Raw genomic sequence first — 20793 nt, 5'->3', positions numbered from 1 at the left:
TCTGTGGTACTGCAGTCAGTGAACTACAAAACTTTTTCTTTCACAGGGCTATTTTTAATGCAGAACAGCTCATTGGCCCAATTCAGTGTGCACTCCCATGAAAAGCAGCTGTGCTGGCACAGCCATGGGGTGGGAATATGTGGCTGGCAGGATGAGGAGAGAAGCTGCTGGCACAGCCCTGAAGGAAAACACAGTGAGCTGCAGCCTTCAATGTCTAGATGAAAATATACACAATATACTGAGCTAGAGGGACCCACAAGGATCATCTATTCCAACTCCTGGCCCTGCACAAACATCCCAACAATCCCAGAGCATCCCTGGCAGTGTTGTCCAAACATTCCTGGAGCTCTGGCAGCCTCGGGGCCGGGACCATTTCCTGGGGAGCCTGGGCAAGTGCCCAGCACCCTCTGGGAAAGAACTTTTTCCTAAAATCCAACCTGCCCTGGCACAGCTCCTGCTGTTCCCTCAGGTCCTGTCCCTGGTCACAGAGCAGAGGTTGGTGCTGTCCCTCAGAAGGATGTTGAAGACCACAATGAGGTCTGACCTCAGTCTCCTCTTCTCCCTGCTGAACAAACCAAGTGTCCCCTGTCCATTCTCATGAGGCTTTCTCTCCAGACCTTCCCCATCTTTGTAGGCAAGGAAGGTGTGGTAGCAGGGCCAGGGAAGAGATTGTCCCCCTGTGCTGGGCATTTGTAAGGCCACATTCGAGCGCTGTGTCCTCTCAGTTCAGGAAGGGCATTGAGGGGCTGGAGCGTGACCAGAGAAGGGAACAGAGCTGGAGCACCAGGAGAGGCTGAGGGAGCCAGGAGAGCTGAGCCTAGAGAAAAGGAGGAGGAACCTTCTGGCTCTCCACAACTGCTGGAAGGGAGGCTGGAGCCAGGTGGGGGTCGGGCTCTGCTCCCAAGGAACAAGACGAGGGGAAACGGCCTCAAGCTGTGTCAGGGGAGGTTAAGGCTGGGTATCAGGAGGAACTTCTTCCCAGAGAAGGTCAGCAGACATTGGAAAGGCTGCCCAGGGATGTGGCGGAGTCACCGCGCTTGGAGGTGTTCAAGAAACGACCGGACGCGGCACTCCGGTCTAGTTAAGAAGGCGGTGTCCGGTCCCGGGCCGGACTCGCTGATTGCAGCGGTGTTTCCCAGCCCCATCGATGCCGGGATTGCCGGGATTCACCGACCGCTCCCGCCTCCCCCTCCCAGCCGCCCTCACACCGACCCCACCCGCGCGGGGAGATGACGTCACGGCTCCCCGCGTGCGGTCACGTCCGGTAGGTGAGGTCAGGGCCGGGGCCGCCATTTTGAGCGGCTCCGCGGGCGGCGGCGGCCGCGGGCGGGGGAGGAGCGCGGCCCCCATGGCCGGGCAGTTCGACTCCGAGGACCGGGCGAGCTGGTACTGGGGCCGGCTGAGCCGCGTCGAGGCCGTCTCGCTGCTACAGGGGCAGCGCCACGGCACCTTCCTGGTGCGCGACTCGAGCACCATCCCCGGCGACTTCGTGCTGTCGGTGTCCGAGAGCTCCCGCGTCTCGCACTACATCGTCAACAGCCTGGGGCCGGCGGGAGCCCGGCGGTCCGGCGGCGAGGGCCCCGGGGCCCCGGGTGAGTGACCCCCAGGGCCGGCGGTGCCCGCAGCCCCGCGCAGGGCAGCCGGGGCGGCTCCGCTGGGCGCCCGGGCGGTGTTCGCAGGCTGGAGCGCTTTGTGGTGGAGTTAAGCCGCGTTCGGAGCTGGGGCCGCTGCCCGAGCAGAGCCGACCGTCCGCATCCGCCGTCCTGTGCCACATGAAATTCAGCGTCCTGGAGCTGGGCATCCCGCGGCTCCAGCCTCGCACCTCTTTGTTTTCCTGACCCCCTTAGCGATAATTCATAGATTTTCCGTGTCATCTCAGCCGGGAGGTGGTTCTGTGGAAGTGTCATCCCCAAAATCTGACTTCTGACAAGGCAGTTTTGCGGTATCAGGGAGGCTGAGTTCGAGTTTGAGTGGTGGGAACTCCTCAGGATGTAAAGGCAGTGGTTTCTTGAAATCAGATGTGAAGTTCAGTTTCTTTCCCCTTGAAAGGAGAAGTTTGATATTATTTCTCATCAGCTGAACATATAATAATGAAAACAACACGCTGAAGTGTATCACTGCCGATTGTGCCAGAGGGAGAAGCAGAATTTTTGCTGTTTAGTCCAAGTAAACTCCAGCAGTGCAGAACCCGTGGATGTGTCAGAACGTGCAGTCCAAAGGCACTGGTGTCCCTCCTGTGGGAATTGGGGAAGCTGGTGCTGGAACTGCTCGAGTTTGGATATTAATCCTTGCAAAATGATTTGGATGTGTGATTGGCAAGGAGCCACTAGATCATTTTCAATTATAGTAAACCTGTGTAATAAAATATTTGGTGAACTTGTTTGGCAGAAAGTAGATAGAGACACTCTCGGGCAGGTCTGTGGGTGGAATAGGAGACCAGTTGTGGAAAGATGTAACAAGACTTGTTTTATTTTTCAGTCTCTGCACAGAGTGTTTGACTGAGGAGATAATCTGAGAGAAAACAAGATTAGTGCCAGTAGGCTTGCACTGTCACACAGGGGAAGCATTTCAGATTGGAAAATTGGGGAAAGTCTAAACTCATCCTGTTTATGCCAGGAACCTCCTGGAGCTGCACAGTGCACTCAGGTTACAGAGCTCCACAGGTAGAAGTTAAAGGTGGCTGAATTCAGCTGGAAGTGGGATTTATTGCTGCTGTGGGGGTCACAATGGGGTGGGCTCCTGTTGCTCCGTGTGTGCTGCTGTAATTGCTGACAAGGATGGCTGGTGTTGTGTAGAGCAGAGTCAGTCACCAGGATGCTTTGTTGTGAATCCAACCTCATTGGATTTTAAAGACAGTAAAAAACACTGGGTCATGAGTGCCTGTCACTTCTGGGCAGTTGCTTTTTGGGGAGCAACTCATCTCTGGAAAAACAGTGGCATCACTTCAGTACAGCCATCCTGACTTTTCTCTTGTGTTCATCCTAAGCTCAGTGACATTTTGTGGCATTCTGTGGGCTGGCTTTGGTTAAAATCATGAAGTACCTTGTAATTCTCTTCTTTTTTAAAAGAGTAGCTGTGTAAGCTGGTGCCACAGCAGGCTTAATATATCTGGAAAAGTATAATTATGTTTTGGTTGGTCTCCTTTTTATTTGTCCCCTGGAGGTTCTGGGGAGGGGTGATGCATCTCCTGCACTACAGACACTCCCACGCTGATTTCAGTAATTTTAATTAAATCATGCCTCCATGCTGATACTGCTGTCTTCACACTCCAACCAAAGAAGGTGCTGGGGAGGTGTATATTGAATTATACTCCAAGTGTAATTAAGGTGCTCTTCCAGAAGAAAATAAGTGGGAGGTTGTTCTGCAGTGCAAGGGAGGTGAAAACAGCAGAAGATTGAAGATGATTCCTTGTTTGGGTAGGGAAGCTAATGCAGTGAAAAGAGTTAAATGTTTGCAAATGTCCTTCTTGTTTACTGTGGCCAAGTTAAAACACTAGGAAAAACAAAATTGCTATATTTTAGTATGGTATAAATTTTTTAGCATTTGATTGTTTGGCAAATGCACAGGTCTCTCTGGGAAATTTGAATACTCCAGGTTGGGTTCTTGGGTTGATTTGTGTTGGGCTCAGGGTCTGTGAAATTCCTGGCTGCTCTCAGGGACAGGGAAGCCTCAGCACAGAATGAATGAGATGAGGAGCTCTGGCTTCCCTAAAAACCACAATATCACAAAAACATGATACCTTCTTTGATTTCTGAAGTAGAAAGTGAAGTTGCAAACTCTTTGTTAAATTGACCTTTTGACTGATGCTGCAGTTTCTAACTTCTTGCAGGTGATTTTTCAACATAACAAAGAAAAAATAATTGAACAGAATTTTTTATGTCTTCCTGGAATGTTTTAAGGATGTTTAAAAATAGGATAAATCACTGAATTATGGGAAAGAAAAACATTCTGTTTTCAGTGGAAATGGATAATTTGTGATGAAGTATCACAGTAATGGCTAAAGAAATCCCAAACAAGACAAAGTGCTCCATGCAGGCATTAGCATGATGATGGACAGCAGAGAAAATATTAAATATATCATGTATTTATGATGTGACATGGGGGCTTGGGGTAAAAATGTGTGATATGCACTAAAAAATGCCTGAAATACCTAAAGTTAGAAATGCTCTCTGTTGAGAGTGCAGGATTACAAAGATAGAAGCCTTAATGTTATTAAATTTGTCTGTCTGAAGTAGACAAATAGAACTGCTAAAATGCAGAAATGGATGTTTTCACAGTTAGGAGTTTTAAGAACATGATTGTGAATTGAATTTTTCTAAATCCCCTCCATTGTGACTGAACTTCCTGGAATCACAGAGTCCTTACAGAATGATACCCACACCTAGCCCTGGCTGAAGTGGCTTTAGGCATGTGTGAGCAGAGTGGTTTAACTCTGATGCTTGGGTTTTGCTTTTATTTTCATTTTTATATTGGGATAAAAATATATTTAAATGCAAACTAGTTGTAACTTTAGAAAGTGCCTGTATTAGACATCTGCTGTTATCCTGTGATCTGTAAATGATGACTGCAGTGATCAGAAATGAGTGTAACTCCTCAGTGAATCTTTTCCTGGTGTGCTCAGAGCTCTTCCACTCAATAGAGTTTTATGTTTTTATAGGGTGTTCCTGGGGTTTGTTTGTTCTGCTCAGCATGAGTAGGAAGGTACTTGAGAAGAAGGAAAAAAGGTGTCCCTGTGGGGGTGGGGGAAGCACAAGGGCTGGAATGTGGTGCCTTCAGAGCCCAGTTCCCATCTGCTCCAGGAGGAAGTGGTTTACATCATTGGGTGTCTTACTGCTGATAAGAGCAGCTTTTCTGGCCCTAAACACACTCTGAATTGGAAAGGGAGCCACCCTTACAGAATAAAACTAGATGTAAAAATAAAGACCTGTATTTCCGTGAAGGGAGAGTTTCCAAAGCTTGGGAATAAAGAGAAAACTCCCTATTGCCACTAACAATTGGAGTGAAGGAAGAAATGCAAACCCCCTGAGGTGTCTGAGAAGGTGAGAAGTGTCTCTGTGCTTTCACCACCTGCCCAAGCAGCAGAATATTGGGTGGTTTAGAGCCCAGATCCCCAGGATCTGGACAATATTTAAAGCACAGACCAGCACTTTTCCCCAGACTGACACAAAGGCAGCTCAGTGTCAGAGGGTTGTGACAGGAGGGAATGTGCATCATAAACAGAGAACTGATATAAGCCAGGTTTGAGACTTTCTTCAGTTGTGGGACCCTTTGGATTTTAACTCTTTCCTCACCTTTTGTGGCATCCTGAGATGGTGGAGTTATGTTAGTAAGATGGAGTAAGGAAGAAAGAGGATACTCAGCCCTTTGTGCTTCTCATTCAAAAAGTTCATCTTGCTCAGCTGGGCAGTGCTGGTGGTGGAGGTACTCCCTGAGCAACTCTTGTTCAGCTGGGCCAGGCTGCAGAAAGAGGATTTCCAGTACTCCAGTGTCCCAGCTTTCACAGGCAGTGACAAGGGACTCACCTGTCCATGCTCGTGCTCTCCTGGGAGCCCTCAGAAGATGTGCACACTCTGCTGCTCAGGCTTGTGCCTTCCAGGGGAATTCCAGGAGTATGAAGGAAAACTGCTCTTATTCCCAAAAAACCCCACTCACTTTGTTGCTGTAACTTTTTCTTGTGTTAGATCTTGTCTGAATTATTCCATTGGCCTGCAGGTATGAGCAGTGTCACAGTTCAAACCAGAGGCTGAAGAATTCCTCTGAAATCTGTTCATCTGTGAATTTCATTATACCAGGGAATGACAAAAGCCCAGAGCCTGTAGGGACTGGAATCATTTCCCCACTGCATGTGAACATCACTTGGGTCATTGTTGCTGAAGAAGATCCACAAAAGATTTAAACTGATGGAAGATTTTCCCCTTGCTTGGGAAGGTGGAGTTGTATTTTATTTCCAATCTGCATTTTACCACCTGTGACTTTGAACTGTGTTGACCTTTTAATGCCTGTTTTAGCTAAATTTTAGGAGTCTTCTATTTAAGTTCTCCAGATGATTATGGGATTGCTGCCTTTATATTAATTGATGATTAATTTAGATTAAGTTTATAGATTTCTTGTTCTAGATCTTCTGTAGCTGCCTTACATTTTTTAAAAGAAAAGCATCAGAAGTGCACGTGGTTTTCTGGCAGTGTGCTCTTTGGGAGGGTGACATCTCTCCTTTCTGATGCTTTTCTCTCTGTCCCTTCAAGGAGTGCATTTATCTTTCTGATCCCAGAGTTTGGAGGGTCTGTGTCCTCTGGCTGTTGTTCAGCTGTGCAAAACACCTCTTAGGATCTGATTTTCCAGGATTCAGTCCAGTGATTTCTGTCACTCCTTCTCTGTACATAATGTTCCAGAGGACTTTCCTTCTTAAAGTCCAACTTGTATTCAGGTACACTTGGCAGGTCCCTCAGGCTGTTGTGCATTAATTCAAGAGGTTGAACCTGTTCCAAAATTTAAAAAAAAAGACACTCCAAAATGCCTTGTTCATGCTGGTGAAGATTGAAGATTGACCAGGCTGATGAATGTTACTGATGAACTGCTCATTTCCTGTGACCTGGGAAGATTTTTCAGTGAATCCCACATTGCTGACAGAGCTCAGCCCCCTGGCTGAGTCAGCTTGTAGCAGGTTGCACTGAGGTAAATTGGTGTTTCAGGATCTCTGTTTCTGTCATGTGGAATAAGTTCCATGTCACTGAACTTCCCTGAGACTCAGTCTTCTCCATATGGGTTGCAAAGAGCTTTGCTGCTCTGCTCCTAAAGTTCCCATGACTTTTTCTTTTTGCTCAGATGTCAAGTTTTGATCCTTAAAGCTAAAGGTAAAATAGTGCTGGATATTTGTACATGTTTCTGTCACCAGGTTGGTCTGAGACCTGATGTGTTCCCACTTCTACCTCTAGTGAAGTGCAGCATTCCCAGATTCTGTTTTCCACTGAGCTGTTCTGAAGTGGTGCAGGCATTGCTGCCTGTCCAGCCACAATTCCTGTCCTGTGAGCCCACAGAGCTGACAGTGCCACTGGGATGGAATTCCAGGGTTCTGGCCAAGTCTAGAGCTCTAAGTTGCATCTCAGCAACAAAAGTTGAGGGGGTTTTGCATCCTCTCAGCACTACACTGTGGGAGAATATGATGGATTCTTAATTCTCTTCCCATGCTGGGCTCGCTTTTCTCACTGATAATTACATTAACTTCCTTTATCTCTGGTGATGCCAGTTTGAGGGGGTTTTTTTGCAGTTTTTCAAGGCTATTGCTTTTGGATTTTGGCTGACTGTGTTTGTATTCATTTCTTTAGAGAGCCTTTCAGAGCTGTTAAAGCATGCAGACATGCTTTTTCCAATGACTTAGTTCTGCTCCTTCGAATTTCCTTGAAGCAGCTCCACTAATGCTCCTGTTCCTTCAGGATCCTTCAGAACTCATTTCTCGGGTGTTGCTCTTATTGAACCTGCCCTTTTCTCTGTTAGAACCCCTTTCTGCTCTCCTGAAAGAACTTGTTGTAACATTGGCTTTCCGTGCTGACAGTGCTACTTTGCAGGGAGTTTTGGATCAGTGACAGCTTGAAAGATTCTGCTAGCTTTGTACTCCAGAGCTAAGGCTTGGGACTGTTAGATATTCCCTGCAGAGAAAACAGACTTGCAAAGTAAGCATCTCTGTCTTGCTAAAAGAGTTACTCATTAAAGTATAAATCTTGTCATCTGCACTCCCTTCCCCCAGCCTTCCCCAGTTCTTCCCATAACTGATGGCATGGGGCATGGTGGAAATAGAACATCATCTGTGTGTTTTTCCCTAGCTGAGCCTGAAGAACATAAAATGGAAAAAAAGCACAGCACACAGATTGGAAATGGATATTCTGCAGTTGTAGTGATGCTTGTAATGGCTTGGATGTGAACATCATCTGTATTCCAGTGTATTTGAGGTTTGGATTTATACCTTAGGCTCCATCTGACAAACATGGCAAAGAAGCTACAAGACTTGAGATTAAAAGGCTGAGTCATACCTATTATGAAAATATAGGTTGTTGCTTTACATTGCATAGAATGGAGATAATTTTCTTTACTGGTACCTTTTATCAAAATGAAAAATAACTTTATTTGCTCATTGACATCAGTTGTTTGCTGCCGTGCAAAGCAGTTTTCTGTAGTGTCCATGCCTTTAACCCAAGGTGTTACAACAGGTAAATAAGCATTGTTGCAGTGTTGTTCTTTGGAAATAGATCTGAACAGCAGAAGACAGTTAAAAAAAATAATTTTCTTGAAATGGTACCAAAATTTACTTCCTATATTTAGAGTATAAAACAGGAGAATTGTACAGGCTCCTGAGAAACCCTGATGTATTGAGCATTTTCATCTGTTGGGTCCATATAATACTGATAATACTGAAAGAAACAAAGATATTTTTATCATAATTTGGGAAGTTTGGTGGTGCCAAAGAATTTCTCTTTTCCTTCCTTGACAAAATCTTTTTCAAAAACCTGTACTCATGATCATGATAGTGCTGCCTTTGATTGAAAATACTCAGAAAAGCTGAATATGATGTCAAGGTGATCAAATTCTGTGTTGAAATACTTCTGTTTAAATATATTTGTCTTCTCAAATGTTTGATTTGTAGTATAATGCTCTCCTTGACATGTTGCCTTCTCTTTTCAGGGTCGAATCCCACCAGATTTCGAATAGGTGACCAAGAGTTTGATTCTTTGCCATCTTTACTGGAATTCTACAAAATTCACTATTTGGACACTACAACCTTGATAGAACCCGTTTCGCGCTCGAGGCAGAACAGCGGGGTCATCCTCAGGCAGGAGGAGGCCGAGTACGTGCGAGCCCTCTTTGACTTTAATGGCAATGATGAGGAAGACCTCCCCTTTAAGAAAGGAGACATCCTGAGAATCCGGGATAAGCCTGAAGAGCAGTGGTGGAACGCAGAAGACAGCGAAGGGAAGAGGGGAATGATTCCCGTTCCTTACGTCGAGAAGTATAGACCTTCCTCTGCTTCAGTCCCCACTCTGATTGGAGGTAACCAGGATAGTTCCCACCCACAACCACTGGGTGGGCCGGAGCCAGGGCCCTATGCCCAGCCCAGCATCAACACTCCGCTCCCTAACCTCCAGAATGGCCCTATTTATGCCCGGGTTATCCAGAAGCGAGTCCCTAATGCCTACGACAAGACAGCCTTGGCTTTGGAGGTACATAATGGGCAAAATTTAGAAGGAAGAGATCTGTTCAAGGGATTTCCCTTTCGCTCACGTGCTAGTTTTGGAGGAATGAGAAAGGGAAAAGCTTTGTCGTGCTGGTTTTATGTCGTCATTAATGAGTTATGGATCAAACGAGTGACTCGAGTCACTTGTAAATTAAATTATTGTTGATTATTTTTAGGTTACTGAACCAGTATCGTGTCTGTTGTCAACCATCACTAACATAAGTGTTTCCCCATCCATGTTTTCAGTTCTGAAATGTTTATTTTGGGGGGAGGGAGAGGGAGCAGCTCATAAATGGTGTGTCTGAACCTGTGTTTGCTGTTGTGTGCTCCCCACAATGTGTACAAGGTGTGCTGGGTTGTTTGTTGGTTTGTGTTGTGTTGGGTATTTTTTTCTTCCCAATGTGTCAGCAGTTTTAAAGCAATCAGTAGAAACATTGGTACACTTTGAAATTCCCTGGACTGAGATGATGATCACACATAAAATTTAATTGTAACATCACCTCAAGCAGATTACTTTGGGTTTAGGTTTGAGGCAGGAGCATTTTACAGTTCACACCACAGTTTGTTAGTCTGGTATAAAGCAGTGATTGATGGAGCAGGGTTTGTAGTAAAGCACTGAGGTTTCCCCAGGTTGATTCACTTCCTGACAGGATCAAGCCATTGCACAGGCCCTTTTTGATTTCTCTTTTTTCCTCTTAAAAAGGTGTCTGGAGTGCTCTATCTCTCCACATCAGATAGTTCTCCCCCAAGTTACCCTTGAGGAAATTGAGACTAAGGTATTCCCTGTGGCAGACCTTTGCCTTGGGATATGTAAATTGTATCCTTTAATCTAGGCTTTCTTTGAGCTAGAGGCTCTGGAATTTCCTGATACCTAATTGACTTCCTGTTTATATAACATTTTAAGTACTTGGGAAAAAGCAGTTTCTGTGCTGAGTCAGAGCATCTCCTCTGCACTCTCAAATGCTTTGTGTAATTGTGCATAGCACAGGGGGCACTCCAGGACTTGAGGGATCTGGCAGCTGTGGGTGTGTGTCTGGTGCAGCACATGCTGCACATGGGTAACTGATGTGCAGCTGGCAGATGTGAAATCTCTCCCATGTAGGTAGGAAATACACTCTGAGTTGTTACACATTCTGTAATAGGGCTGAGTAATTTTAGGTTGAGAAGCAGGTATAGAAATTGATGTAAACTCAGCAGATTTTGGGGAAATGTGAGGGGTTTTACCCTTCAAACTCTCATAAAGGTTAAAATGCTGTCTCTTTCCCTCTTTTTCTCACCCTTTCCACCCAGGTACCTCCTGGAGCTTGGGAACATTCCTGAATGCAGGCTGTTGTAATTACCAGATGTTAGATTGGTTTTCAGCCTCTGGATACTCTTGTGGCATATTTAGCAAAACCTTTTGGCTTTCTTTCTGAATTTTGCATTTTCTTAAGCCTTAACTTCACACTTTATTCCACTAAAGAAGCCACAGTGCAGGATTTGGGAGCATGGAGTGAAACAGGGAGGGTGAGGAAATGCTGCTAATCCAGACCATAAGCAACTTAGAGTGAAAGGAAATGCTTTCCACGCTGGAGAGCAGCTTGTGGGTGCCAGGGCTGATCTTGGGTTAGCTCAATCCTCTTCACCAAAACTCACATGATCTGGCAAGAGTGCTGTGCTGTAGGAAGAGCAGTTCTGTGGGTAGCACCTCTCTTCTCTGAGCTGCCTTACACCTCTAGAGTCTTTTACTGACTGATGGGAAAGGCTGAGTAGCTGAAGGATTTGGGAGAGGGAGCTGAGAAGTGTCAGCTCAGCTTGGCTGTGTGACCACAGGAGATTTCTGATGTCCAGAAATGGCCTTTGTGGGCCTCTTAAAACTACTTCAATATTTATCAGCTGACACCTTGGCCCTCTTGGTTAGGGTATTATATTCCTGTCTTGCTCTCCATTTAAGCAATGCAATAGCACTTGTGGTTCTTCATTCTGTATGTAATATTGCAAACATGTAGTTTTAAAAAGTGAGCCATTTATCACTGCTTCTCATGGCCTTCAAAGCTTTGCAGCTTTTATCACTTCCAATCACAATGTTACTGAGTTGCTTTCAATGTCTGTACAGGAAAAAAAGCAATATGCACTTCATTTTCACCAAGTTTTCCTTCATCCTGTCTATCAAAGTGCTGTCTCTTGTTGTCTCCTTTCTCCACATTCCCTTTCACTTCATGGTGTTCCTTCTCTGTTTATTTAGAGATCTCTTTCTTAGATAACTTAGTAGAGAGCATTATGTAAATCTTATCAGGCCATTTTTGCCCAGACCTCTTTATAAATACAGCAAGTGGGATTCTTTCCAAATGAAAACTCTTATCCTTAAATCTGGCAATATTCATGGGAGGGGGTGGATCCCACTGCTTCTCTTAGAAAAATAGATTCTTAACATCAAACGGTTTTTGCCCAAACTGCAAACAGAATATCTGTGCTGTTCTGGTATTTTAAGCCTGACATGCTTTTGAAGAGTTCAGGGAAGGAGGATCAGAGCAGATGATGTTCTAATAAAGTCTGTGCTCTATTATGGAGAAAAGATTCAGCAGAAGTTAACATTTATTTTGCATGTAACTGGACCTATGCAAGGAGTTTGCAGTCTATTTTTAGAGAAAATAGAGGAGGAGAAGGGAAGATCTGTGTGGTGAATGACTCTGAGATCGATGGATTTATTTTTTTTCTTTGTAACAGTAGCAGAACTCTGCCACCTTGACCTCACCAAAGAGGAGTACTTGGAATAAAACCACAGCATACAGAAGTCTTCACTTGAACCTTCAGTTTTGCTTTGAAGCATATGGGGTATATTTAGTTGTAAAGCTTCTGATGAAGACTGAGACAAAGCTGGCTTTCTAGCAGGGTACAGTGTTGTTCCTGAGGTGCTGTGCTTGGTGGGATGATGCACTATGGACTAATGTTGCCATAAATCAATGCTGAGAGTGAGGAGAATTCAGAGACAGCATCCACTCCTAGCCTAAAGGTTTTAAAACTTCAGCACTTGTAATAATCAGTAATTTTTGGAAGGGTTCCCTATAGTGGTTGAAATACAGCTTACTAGGCAGAGGTTTGAAGCAGATCTAGAAAGATCTTTCAGTTAGTCAGGCTCTAATGGAGCCATTTTCTTAAGGCAGCATTTGTGAAATGGTCCATGCTTGCTTTGAGTTAGTCCTGCTTTGACACATGTAAAGATTGATAGGTAGATATGTAAGAATGAATGAGAAGGTTTATATACATAAATGAAATGGGAATAAAAACTGTATCAGTGTGTCTGCTAAATGAAATTACTGGCAAGAAAGGAATATTTGATCTCAGAGGTCTCTCCTCATTGAACAATTACTAAAAGCAGCTTTCAGGTGTAGCTCTGTACAGTAAGGGAGTTGATAGTTGAGTGTCCCTTGGCTGCAGTGACCCTGAAACACCCCTGGAAGCAAACAGCAGCTCCAGGATGCTCAGGGAGCTGGGGAGCTCACAAGCATCCCATAGTGTAGCTGTGTCATTGCTCTGTTGGACCCACCTTTTGCAGGTGAGTTTCTTGTAAGGCATCCAAGATAAACCCTAATGAACATTAATTAGGGTGTGATAGAGCAAAGGCCAACATTCTGCAAACCAGTGCAAGTGGGGCTTTTCCCTTCCCAGTGGGCTGGAGGTTAAACCCTGCTCTAGTGAGGGCTGATCTGTGGATTATATCCAGGTCTGAAGCAGTTTGAAGTTATCTGGGACATTGTTCTGGTAATGGCTGTGATTAGGAAATCAGATTTTCCACTTCTAGTATTGTCACATTGAATCTTACTCTTGTTAAATTATAGCTGATGTATTGTTTTGGTCAGCAGAGTATTTTTTTGGTACAACCCCCCAGTGGTTATTAGTAGTAGCAAAATTACACAAACTGCATGATTAAATTCCTAAAGAGCTGAAGCTTGCATTCAGAACTGGAGGAAGGCTTCCTTTTTGCCTGTAGCTAATACATAAGAGGATTTTCTTTAAAATATGATTCATTAAAATGTCTATACTAATGACTACAAAAGGCAAAATAAAGCTACAGCAAGAGTCCCAATGGACCTCTCATTACCAGATAAGTAATCATGAGAGGTATGGGAAGCTTAATTAAATGTCCATGAAAGGGGTTGAATTTATGAACTGTTAAAAGCTGTTCTGGCAAAAGATTTCAAGTGATTAAAACCTGTAAAGTTAATGGAGATTGGTAACATCTGAAATTGTTTTCCTTGTTCTTTGTTGGCTGCCTGGAAAGTGCAAATAATGAGGTTGTGTTCTGGATGGATTTGGAACACAGTGATGAGCATCTGTGTAAACTATAACTCTATATTCAGGGAATTTCTGGATGAAATGCAGCGAGGCCTTTGGCCACACCCTCAGAGTTTATTTACAGTATTAGTGAAAGAAAATAGAGTCTATCTATCCCAAAAGCATCCTCCATCTGTGATGTGGGAAGAACTCTAAAAACCGTTGTACGTTACTCGTAAATCGGATTATTGATAAAATTCTGCAGAGGGGTAGAATGGGTAGACAGCTTCTCAGTGGTGCATTCATAAACTCTGCAGTGACTGTCCTCACAATGTACACTGGGCTTCCTCGGGTGGTGTGCCTGCCACTTCATTAAGTACCCTTCAATATGAGCAGAGCTGGGCACTGATCACACCTAGACTGGTTTGAACTACCTGCACAGCCCTGGGGAAGGGCCTGCTGTGGCTGTGCAGTTTGTCCCTGTGTCACAGGGGATGATAGAGGGTGCCTTTGGAATTGCTGCTGGCAATATTAGGGTGGAGATTAGAATAGGAGATGTGTTCCTGGGCAAGTGGGAGAGGCATCTGTTGTCTTTACTATTCCCATGAGTGCTGGACTTGGCAGTGCTGAGTTAATGGTTGGACTCTGACCCTGAAGATCTTTTCCAACCTAAACAATTCTGTGATTCAGTGGGATTTATTTCTCTGAGAAATCCATGCTGGGAAAGCCTGGAATGCCATCTGGCTTTGCCTTTGGTAGTGGCTGACTCTGGATGTCCAGAGCAAGAACAGAGCAGCCTTATGGCACTTTACACACTTGTTAAAATCTGTGAAGAGAGAGAGATCCTCCGCTTTCCAACTTGAGAAGTGGAAACTTTTCCAAAACTAAAGAGCAGTTGAGCTTGCAGATTAGTGTCCACTTGGTCCAGGTGCAAGTAGGAATGGACGTGCCTTGCTTTCTGAGGCTCTGGATGGAGCCCAGCAAGGCACATTTATCAGGATAGCACCTATGGCAGGTCCCAGGAGCACTTGGAAAGATTGGTTTTGGATAACTGACTCTTCAGTTCAGGTGGTTCTCAGCTGATTTAGGCACAGTTCTTTATATACTTTCTTGGAGTGAATGGCATTGGGGACAGACAATGTCTGGACTAAAGCTGCTTTTTATGGGTGTGTATCTGGTGCACGTGGGTGAAGCACACCAGGGAGGGGTGGCAGCTGATCCTGCCTGCGTTTCTGGTTTGTAACATGTTTATTTCTTACCCCACAGGTCGGTGAGCTGGTAAAGGTCACAAAGATTAACATGAGTGGTCAGTGGGAAGGAGAATGCAATGGCAGACGTGGTCACTTTCCATTCACACACGTCCGTCTGCTGGATCAACAGAATCCTGACGAGGACTTCAGCTGAGTGTGGCTCAACAGTTGCTCTTATAGATGGGAACAATCTCAACTTGTTTTTATTGCAGATGCCATCAAGACTAAGCTCGGACCGACGCTGCAAGTGGTATTGCTTGGATAAGCATTCTGATAACCTGCAACCCCCTGGGACTCAGCACCACCATTCCTTAAGCAAGGGTCGTGTAATTCAGGGTACGACAGTAGATAACTCGTGTGTCCAGTGGCACTACTAGGCCATGATTAGAGGTTGTAATGCCTGCTTATGTCCACGTGCATGGCAGCCTGGAGCTTCCAGCAGCAGCAGCTGGAGAAAGCAGTGCTGTAGATGTTTAGAGAACATTTACAGCCCTCTCCGGGCCCATTGCTTATGTTGCTTCTTCCTCAGGCAATGAAGATCAACCGTAGACAATTCAATACCTTGATAGAAATTTCACAAATTTCTCCTGGAGCTCTCTCCGTGTTTTCTGCCATCCTGGTTCTCTGTCCTAGAAAGGCTCTGCAGTGCTCTGCATGGTCAGTTAGCTGTGCACAGCACAGACTGAGGCAGGGCCCGCTGGGCACAGCCTTGTGATTTACAGATCCTTACCATGTCCATGGTAAATGACAGATCCAATCAACCTCAGAATTCTAGAAGCTTGTGGACACTAGATTGATTTCTTCAGTACTGTTGATGCTTCAAACATAGCAGCTGATTTTAATTTAAGATTTTTATTAACACACAGTATCTCCTTTTATCCACAAATACAAGGCTTATGGAAGTGTAAACCTCCATATCAGTGCTGAAAAATACGTGCATAGCACTTTAATACGTAGCTTTAAAGCAGTGTTTGATTCACTAAATATACTAAAATATTGACACTGCTTTCCAATAAAATTAAATTGTGTAGGGCTAGTTTAATTTTTCTGGAATTCTTCAATATTGTACAATACTGTTACAGTACAAATCAGTGTCAAGCACGGTGAACTGACAAACCAAATATTAGTTTTATTTTAAAGACAGTCTGGGGACTCTTCTGGTTTAATTCCCATCTGTAAAATATTTGATAGTGAACTCATGAGGATTTTATTTTTAATAAACTAATCGAAAATAATTGTGTGCTTCTGGATTGATTCTCAAAAGGCATAATAGAGTAAATATGGCTTCCTAGCTCATGATGAAAATCAGTGCATTGAGTAGGCAGTATTATGTACTGCTTGATGGTTGTTTTTTAGTCTGTTCTTCTAATTATCTGGTTTTCTCTAATATAAATCAGAATGGATTTAGTAAGTTTTGTAAACTGAAATTAAACACTGAAATAACTCTCCCTTGCCTGTACCCTGGGTTGTTTTCCAAGCACAGCACTCTGGTGACCAAACTAAATTTTGTAACTTGGACTACAGTATAATCCATGCAGAAGGGTTTTTCTAAATAGTATCAAACTGAAACTGGTGGGTTTGGTTGCTTCAGACCCGTGTGACCCCAAGGCTCATGGGTTGCATGTGCTGCCAAGGCCTTTGCTGCAAGGCATCGACCCTCCAACAATACTGGTAACACTTTACCTCAGAACTCTGTAACATGCTGGAAATGATAATATTTCTGTTCTATTTAAGTACTAGTTGTTTTACTTCAAAACTAATCCATCAGCAAGTCTGAGTAATGTTCAGGTTATGGGCACTCATTAATTCTGTGGACTAACGTTGATCACACTTGTCCATCACCAGTCTCATGAGCACTACTGAGGATTAAAATCAAAAACTGACAGCAGGGACAGTGGGGTAAGAATGGAAACAAGGAATTGCAGCTCTGTTCTACCTTGGATTGTTATTCTGGTTAGGGTGACGTGCCAGTGATTGTGGGAGCTCTTCTAGCTTAGTACAAAATTTACTTTGAGGGGAAAAAATTGTGAAACTAACTCTAGGTTCTGTAACTGATCAGGGTCTTTAAGGCTGATTTGTTGTTTTCCTCTGATCTTGATATTCACTGTAACTGTTCAGCTGCACTCTAAATAACAGACTTAAAACTGAGTTTTTCAGTTGCCCATGTATGCTTATGTTTGTCTTCAGGTTTTGCAAAAGGAACATAGTAAACAGTGTGTCATTAGAGTGACACTGTTCTGAAGTGTTTTTCAATTGCAGTTAATGAAAGCCCATATATTTCTACCTTTCCAATCAGGAATTCAGATACCAAAAGATGATTTTTCTGGAAGTTTTATTATGCAAACCTTGCCTTTTTAATACAAAAGACATTAATTGAATTAACTAGCAAGTTCCCTGCAAACTTTGTAGATGTGGTTTTGTTAAGATTGTATAAATTGTGAATATTTGTACACTTTGAAAGAGCAAAATAAGGAAACTAGAGGAGTCTTAATAGCTGCTGTTACACTAGAACCCCAAGTTCTTCTCAAGCAGTTTTAGCTGACTGATACATTATTGCAACTGTTTCCCACTCTTCAGTTCTAAACTGAAATGTGATTTTGTTTTATAGGTGATAGAAAGGAGTATGAATTTGGACAAAATAGACATTTCAACTTGTCAGGGTCTTCAAGGCAAATAGGTAGAACCCATGTCCATGAACATGTAGAGGAAATCCTTTTGTGGCCTTTGTTTATCCTCTTCTATTGTTCCCTCCCTTCTCCCAATGCGTGCAAAAAAATCATTGCTCAGAATGTTGGTCACAATCTTTTGTCTCTTCCTTGGCTGTGGTTTTGGTCTCTTGTGCATAGGCAGGTGTTAGAACTAGAATAATCATTTCTAGAAATACACCATGAAAGCAGAATGCTCAATTACACTGTGTTCTTCTGGTGCATTTACACGTTATATCACACTAAAAAGTACAACTGGCTGCTATGGTTTTTTAATATATATTTCATTTTGGTAAGCCCCTGCCTTTTTACTAATATATGACCTGGTTAAATCTTGTTAATCTGTTTGAATTGTATTTGTTAATAATGCAAAGATTTCTAATCATCTTTAAGAGCAAAACACTTCCTTTTTGTTAATGGTTTTGGGGAAGGATTCTAACCAAACCTGTTTGGAGAAAAATATGAACATGTGCCATTGTATTATAACACTATCCACTTTCTTGACAGTTAAAGTCCTTTTTTATTTTTTTGTAGCATGTAATGTATATGTTCATAGTACGTGAAGTAAATAAAAGTATAGCCAAAACTTTGACTCAGTCATTCTCAATCAGTTCTTGGAGTACTTGCATGTAATTATTAAAAATAGAGGGGGTATGGCCATTTTTAATTGGCCATGTTAGTATGAAAATAATTAAACACAGCACTACAGAAATAAGACAAACCAAGGTAACTAAATTAACTTATCAAACAATAAAATATGGCTTTTTTTAAAAGAAGGTGACTTTCTGTAATTAAATGAGTCAAGGGGTTGGGGAAAATGTATATTCTCATTAAAATAAAACAACTTGTGAGGAATATTAAGATGAGATTTTGTAGCTCTTGCTCTCAATTCTACCTGCACAAATGTGTCAGGGAATAGTCTGGGGATTGTTTGGATGGGAAGTTTGGGAAGATCAAAAGCTGTTTATATATTCTTAGAAATACCAGTGAAAACAAAGTTACACAAACGAATACCAGCAAAATCTCCTGCAGGAGTCTACAAATGGTTCAGAAGAGCTGGTTTTATGTGTGAGAGCACTAATTCAGTGAAAGGCCAGGGTGTGCAGGTGCTGTCAAGGGCTGAAGGACAGAAAATCAGGATCAGAATCCCATGGGGAGCAATGTTTGTAATATCAATCTGCATTAAAGCTGCTTTTGCCACACTATCCCTTCAAAACTGCCAGGGGATGGTGGCCCTTAGGCCCCAGGGGTAAGAATCTTGGTGTGTCTCCACACAGCAAAGATGATTCTATCAGCTCCAGATGGAAAAAAACCTCAATTTTTCATAGGTAGAAGCCCCCAGCTTTGCTCCAGTGCTTACCCACTGCAAAGGTGCCTTTTCATGAGATGAGCTGAGAGAATCTCAGAGCTCCCTGCAGCCAAAAGGAAGAGGCTGTGCCTGCCCTTCCCCAGGGCCCTGCCAGCCATCCCCTCCTGCCTCCCCTTGAGCTCCCTGAGCTGATGGAGCACAGGGCTCAAGCACAAAACTGCTTTTCCTTTCCCATTCCCTCTCCTTTCAGCTGTGGGGTTTGGCTGCAGCAGTGGTGGAGTGAATTCATGTGAAAGTTCAGGGGGCAAAGGGCAAGCAAGGATTGCATCAGCAAATTGTGCTGTATTTCCCTGGATTAGGCTGTTTATTCCTCATGCTTTGCCAAATCCCTGACCAATTTCCAAATATCTGAATGCCATCTGTAACGAGTGCATTCAAAAGAATTTCAAGTATTTAGACAATATGCTATTATTTAGCAAGGGTACCAAGAATGCACCTCACTTCTGGCAATTAAATCTGCTTGAAGTGTCCTGATTTATTGACATTATGAACACCCTGCAACCTGAGTGCCTGCTGAACACGAGGATGACAGAAAAATTCCTAAATTGATCCAAATCTAATTTATTGTGCACAGCTCCCCAAGTCTCTGCTGGAAAATAGACTTTTATGGTCAAGAGACTGCAGAAGTGATTTGCAAGTCTTAAAAATTTACACAGAGATAGTGACTGTGCACTACTGGGACCTTTTAAGTGCCAAACTTTGTATCACATATTTACCATCAATTCAGAAGTAAAGGTTTACAATGATTCCCAATTTCAGCAAAATCAGCATTTTCTAATCTTACTTTAAATAAATCAAAAAAAGCAAATTTTTTTTTCTGGACTTGACACCTAATTTTCAGTGACCTTAGTCACTGATGTCTTTGCTTTTAAAAAATCCTGATTAGATTATCCTGATCTGTGAAAAAGAGGGCCTAAATATCCCTTGAAAACAGAGCATTGATTTTCTGAGCAAGTGATATAAAAATAATTCTGTCAAGTTTTTAGATTTATTTATAAGAAAAGCATAAGGTTATGTTGATCTTGCAGACCCTAAAACTCTTGTTCATCAACTGAAAAAAATAAGTCAGGCCACTAATAAACTACTGAAAAAATGTGCTTTGAATGGTGTTCAAGGTGTGTGCCCTCAGTCACCCATCAGGAACCCATTTCAGTAGGCACAATACAATAAATGGGGATACCTGACCTTGTGTCCAGGAGGTGCCAGGGCCAGCTCTGTCTCTGCTGTCAAAACTTGCAAAGGTCTCTGTGCACCTCTGTCAGTGAGGGGATGGGAGAGCATCTGTGGTCTGCACTTCAGGGAGACACTGGGAAAAGAGACAAGACTTCATTCACAGCTGCCCTGAGCAAATCACAGAATCGTGGAATGGTTTGGGTTGGAAGGGACCTTAAAACTCATTCCAATTCCTCTGCCATGGGCAGGGACACCTTCCATGAGACCAGGTTGCTCCAAGCCCCATCCAACCTGACCTTGAACACTCCCAGGGATGGGGATTTTTGAAGATCACGTTCATGCCAGCCATACATCATCCCTTTTAGTTTTCTAAAACCATTCTGATGTCAGAAATTGAGGCATTATCTCAGTTATTGAAGTGAATGCTCCTTTTGTTTTTCAGAAGTACTGTGTGAGGAACTCGTGAAACATTCAATTTTACTTTCTAGATTTTCTAGCCTCTTGAAAGTGTGCAATTACCACGTGCTATGCACTGGAGGTGATACTAAGAGCAAACACCCTAGAGAGGCTGCAGAAACCTGTATCTGACCGTCTGCCTTTCGGTCAGAGATCCACCCTTCCATGTGGGGCACACGCGGTGATTTGTACCCAAATTTCGAGAGAGGGTAACACAAACAGCGCTGTCAGCGTCTGAGGGCAGCACAAACACGGAGAGATGGAGCCGCACTGAGGGAAACGCCACCGGCGGCCGGGCCCGCTGCCCCCCGCTCGCCCACAGCCGTGTCCCGGTCACGGCCCCGCCAGAGCCGGGCGGGGGAA

General features: G+C 43.6%; 1 protein-coding gene across 5 annotated transcripts; it reads left to right on the top strand.

The window, feature by feature from the left end:
• Positions 1 to 1259: 1259 nt before the first annotated feature.
• CRK (CRK proto-oncogene, adaptor protein) lies at positions 1260 to 18024 on the top strand. 5 transcript variants are annotated; one of them, XR_013184866.1, is made up of 4 exons: positions 1260 to 1592; positions 8674 to 9039; positions 11930 to 12095; positions 14744 to 14880. XR_013184866.1 is itself a non-coding variant. In XM_054647206.2 (4 exons), the coding sequence occupies exons 1-4, from the start codon at positions 1349 to 1351 to the stop codon at positions 14879 to 14881; spliced, it is 1023 nt and encodes a 340-aa protein (XP_054503181.1). In that variant the 5' UTR covers positions 1260 to 1348; the 3' UTR covers positions 14882 to 18024. The 5 variants fall into 5 exon arrangements, 4 of the variants coding, with proteins under 4 accessions (XP_054503181.1, XP_054503177.1, XP_054503180.1 ...); XM_054647206.2 differs by having other exon boundaries at positions 8674 to 9209; positions 11933 to 12037; positions 14744 to 18024; XM_054647202.2 differs by lacking the exon at positions 11930 to 12095 and having other exon boundaries at positions 8674 to 9209; positions 14744 to 18024.
• Positions 18025 to 20793: the final 2769 nt, after the last annotated feature.

Source organism: Agelaius phoeniceus, chromosome 20 (assembly GCF_051311805.1).
Source record: "Agelaius phoeniceus isolate bAgePho1 chromosome 20, bAgePho1.hap1, whole genome shotgun sequence".
Lineage (NCBI taxonomy): Eukaryota > Metazoa > Chordata > Aves > Passeriformes > Icteridae > Agelaius > Agelaius phoeniceus.
The sequence above is the reverse complement of the archived record's forward strand: the minus strand, read 5'-3'. Positions and strand labels throughout refer to the sequence as shown.

What these genes read in the sequence shown, in the direction of transcription:
- CRK (XM_054647206.2), top strand. Translation starts at nt 1,349, where the DNA reads ATGGCCGGGCAGTTCGACTCCGAGGACCGGGCGAGCTGGTACTGGGGC. An exon ending in AGACAGCCTTGGCTTTGGAG is followed by an intron (nt 9,210 to 11,932) that starts GTACATAATGGG and finishes TTGTAACAGTAG; the next exon opens with CAGAACTCTGCCACCTTGAC. An exon ending in TTTGCTTTGAAGCATATGGG is followed by an intron (nt 12,038 to 14,743) that starts GTATATTTAGTT and finishes CTTACCCCACAG; the next exon opens with GTCGGTGAGCTGGTAAAGGT.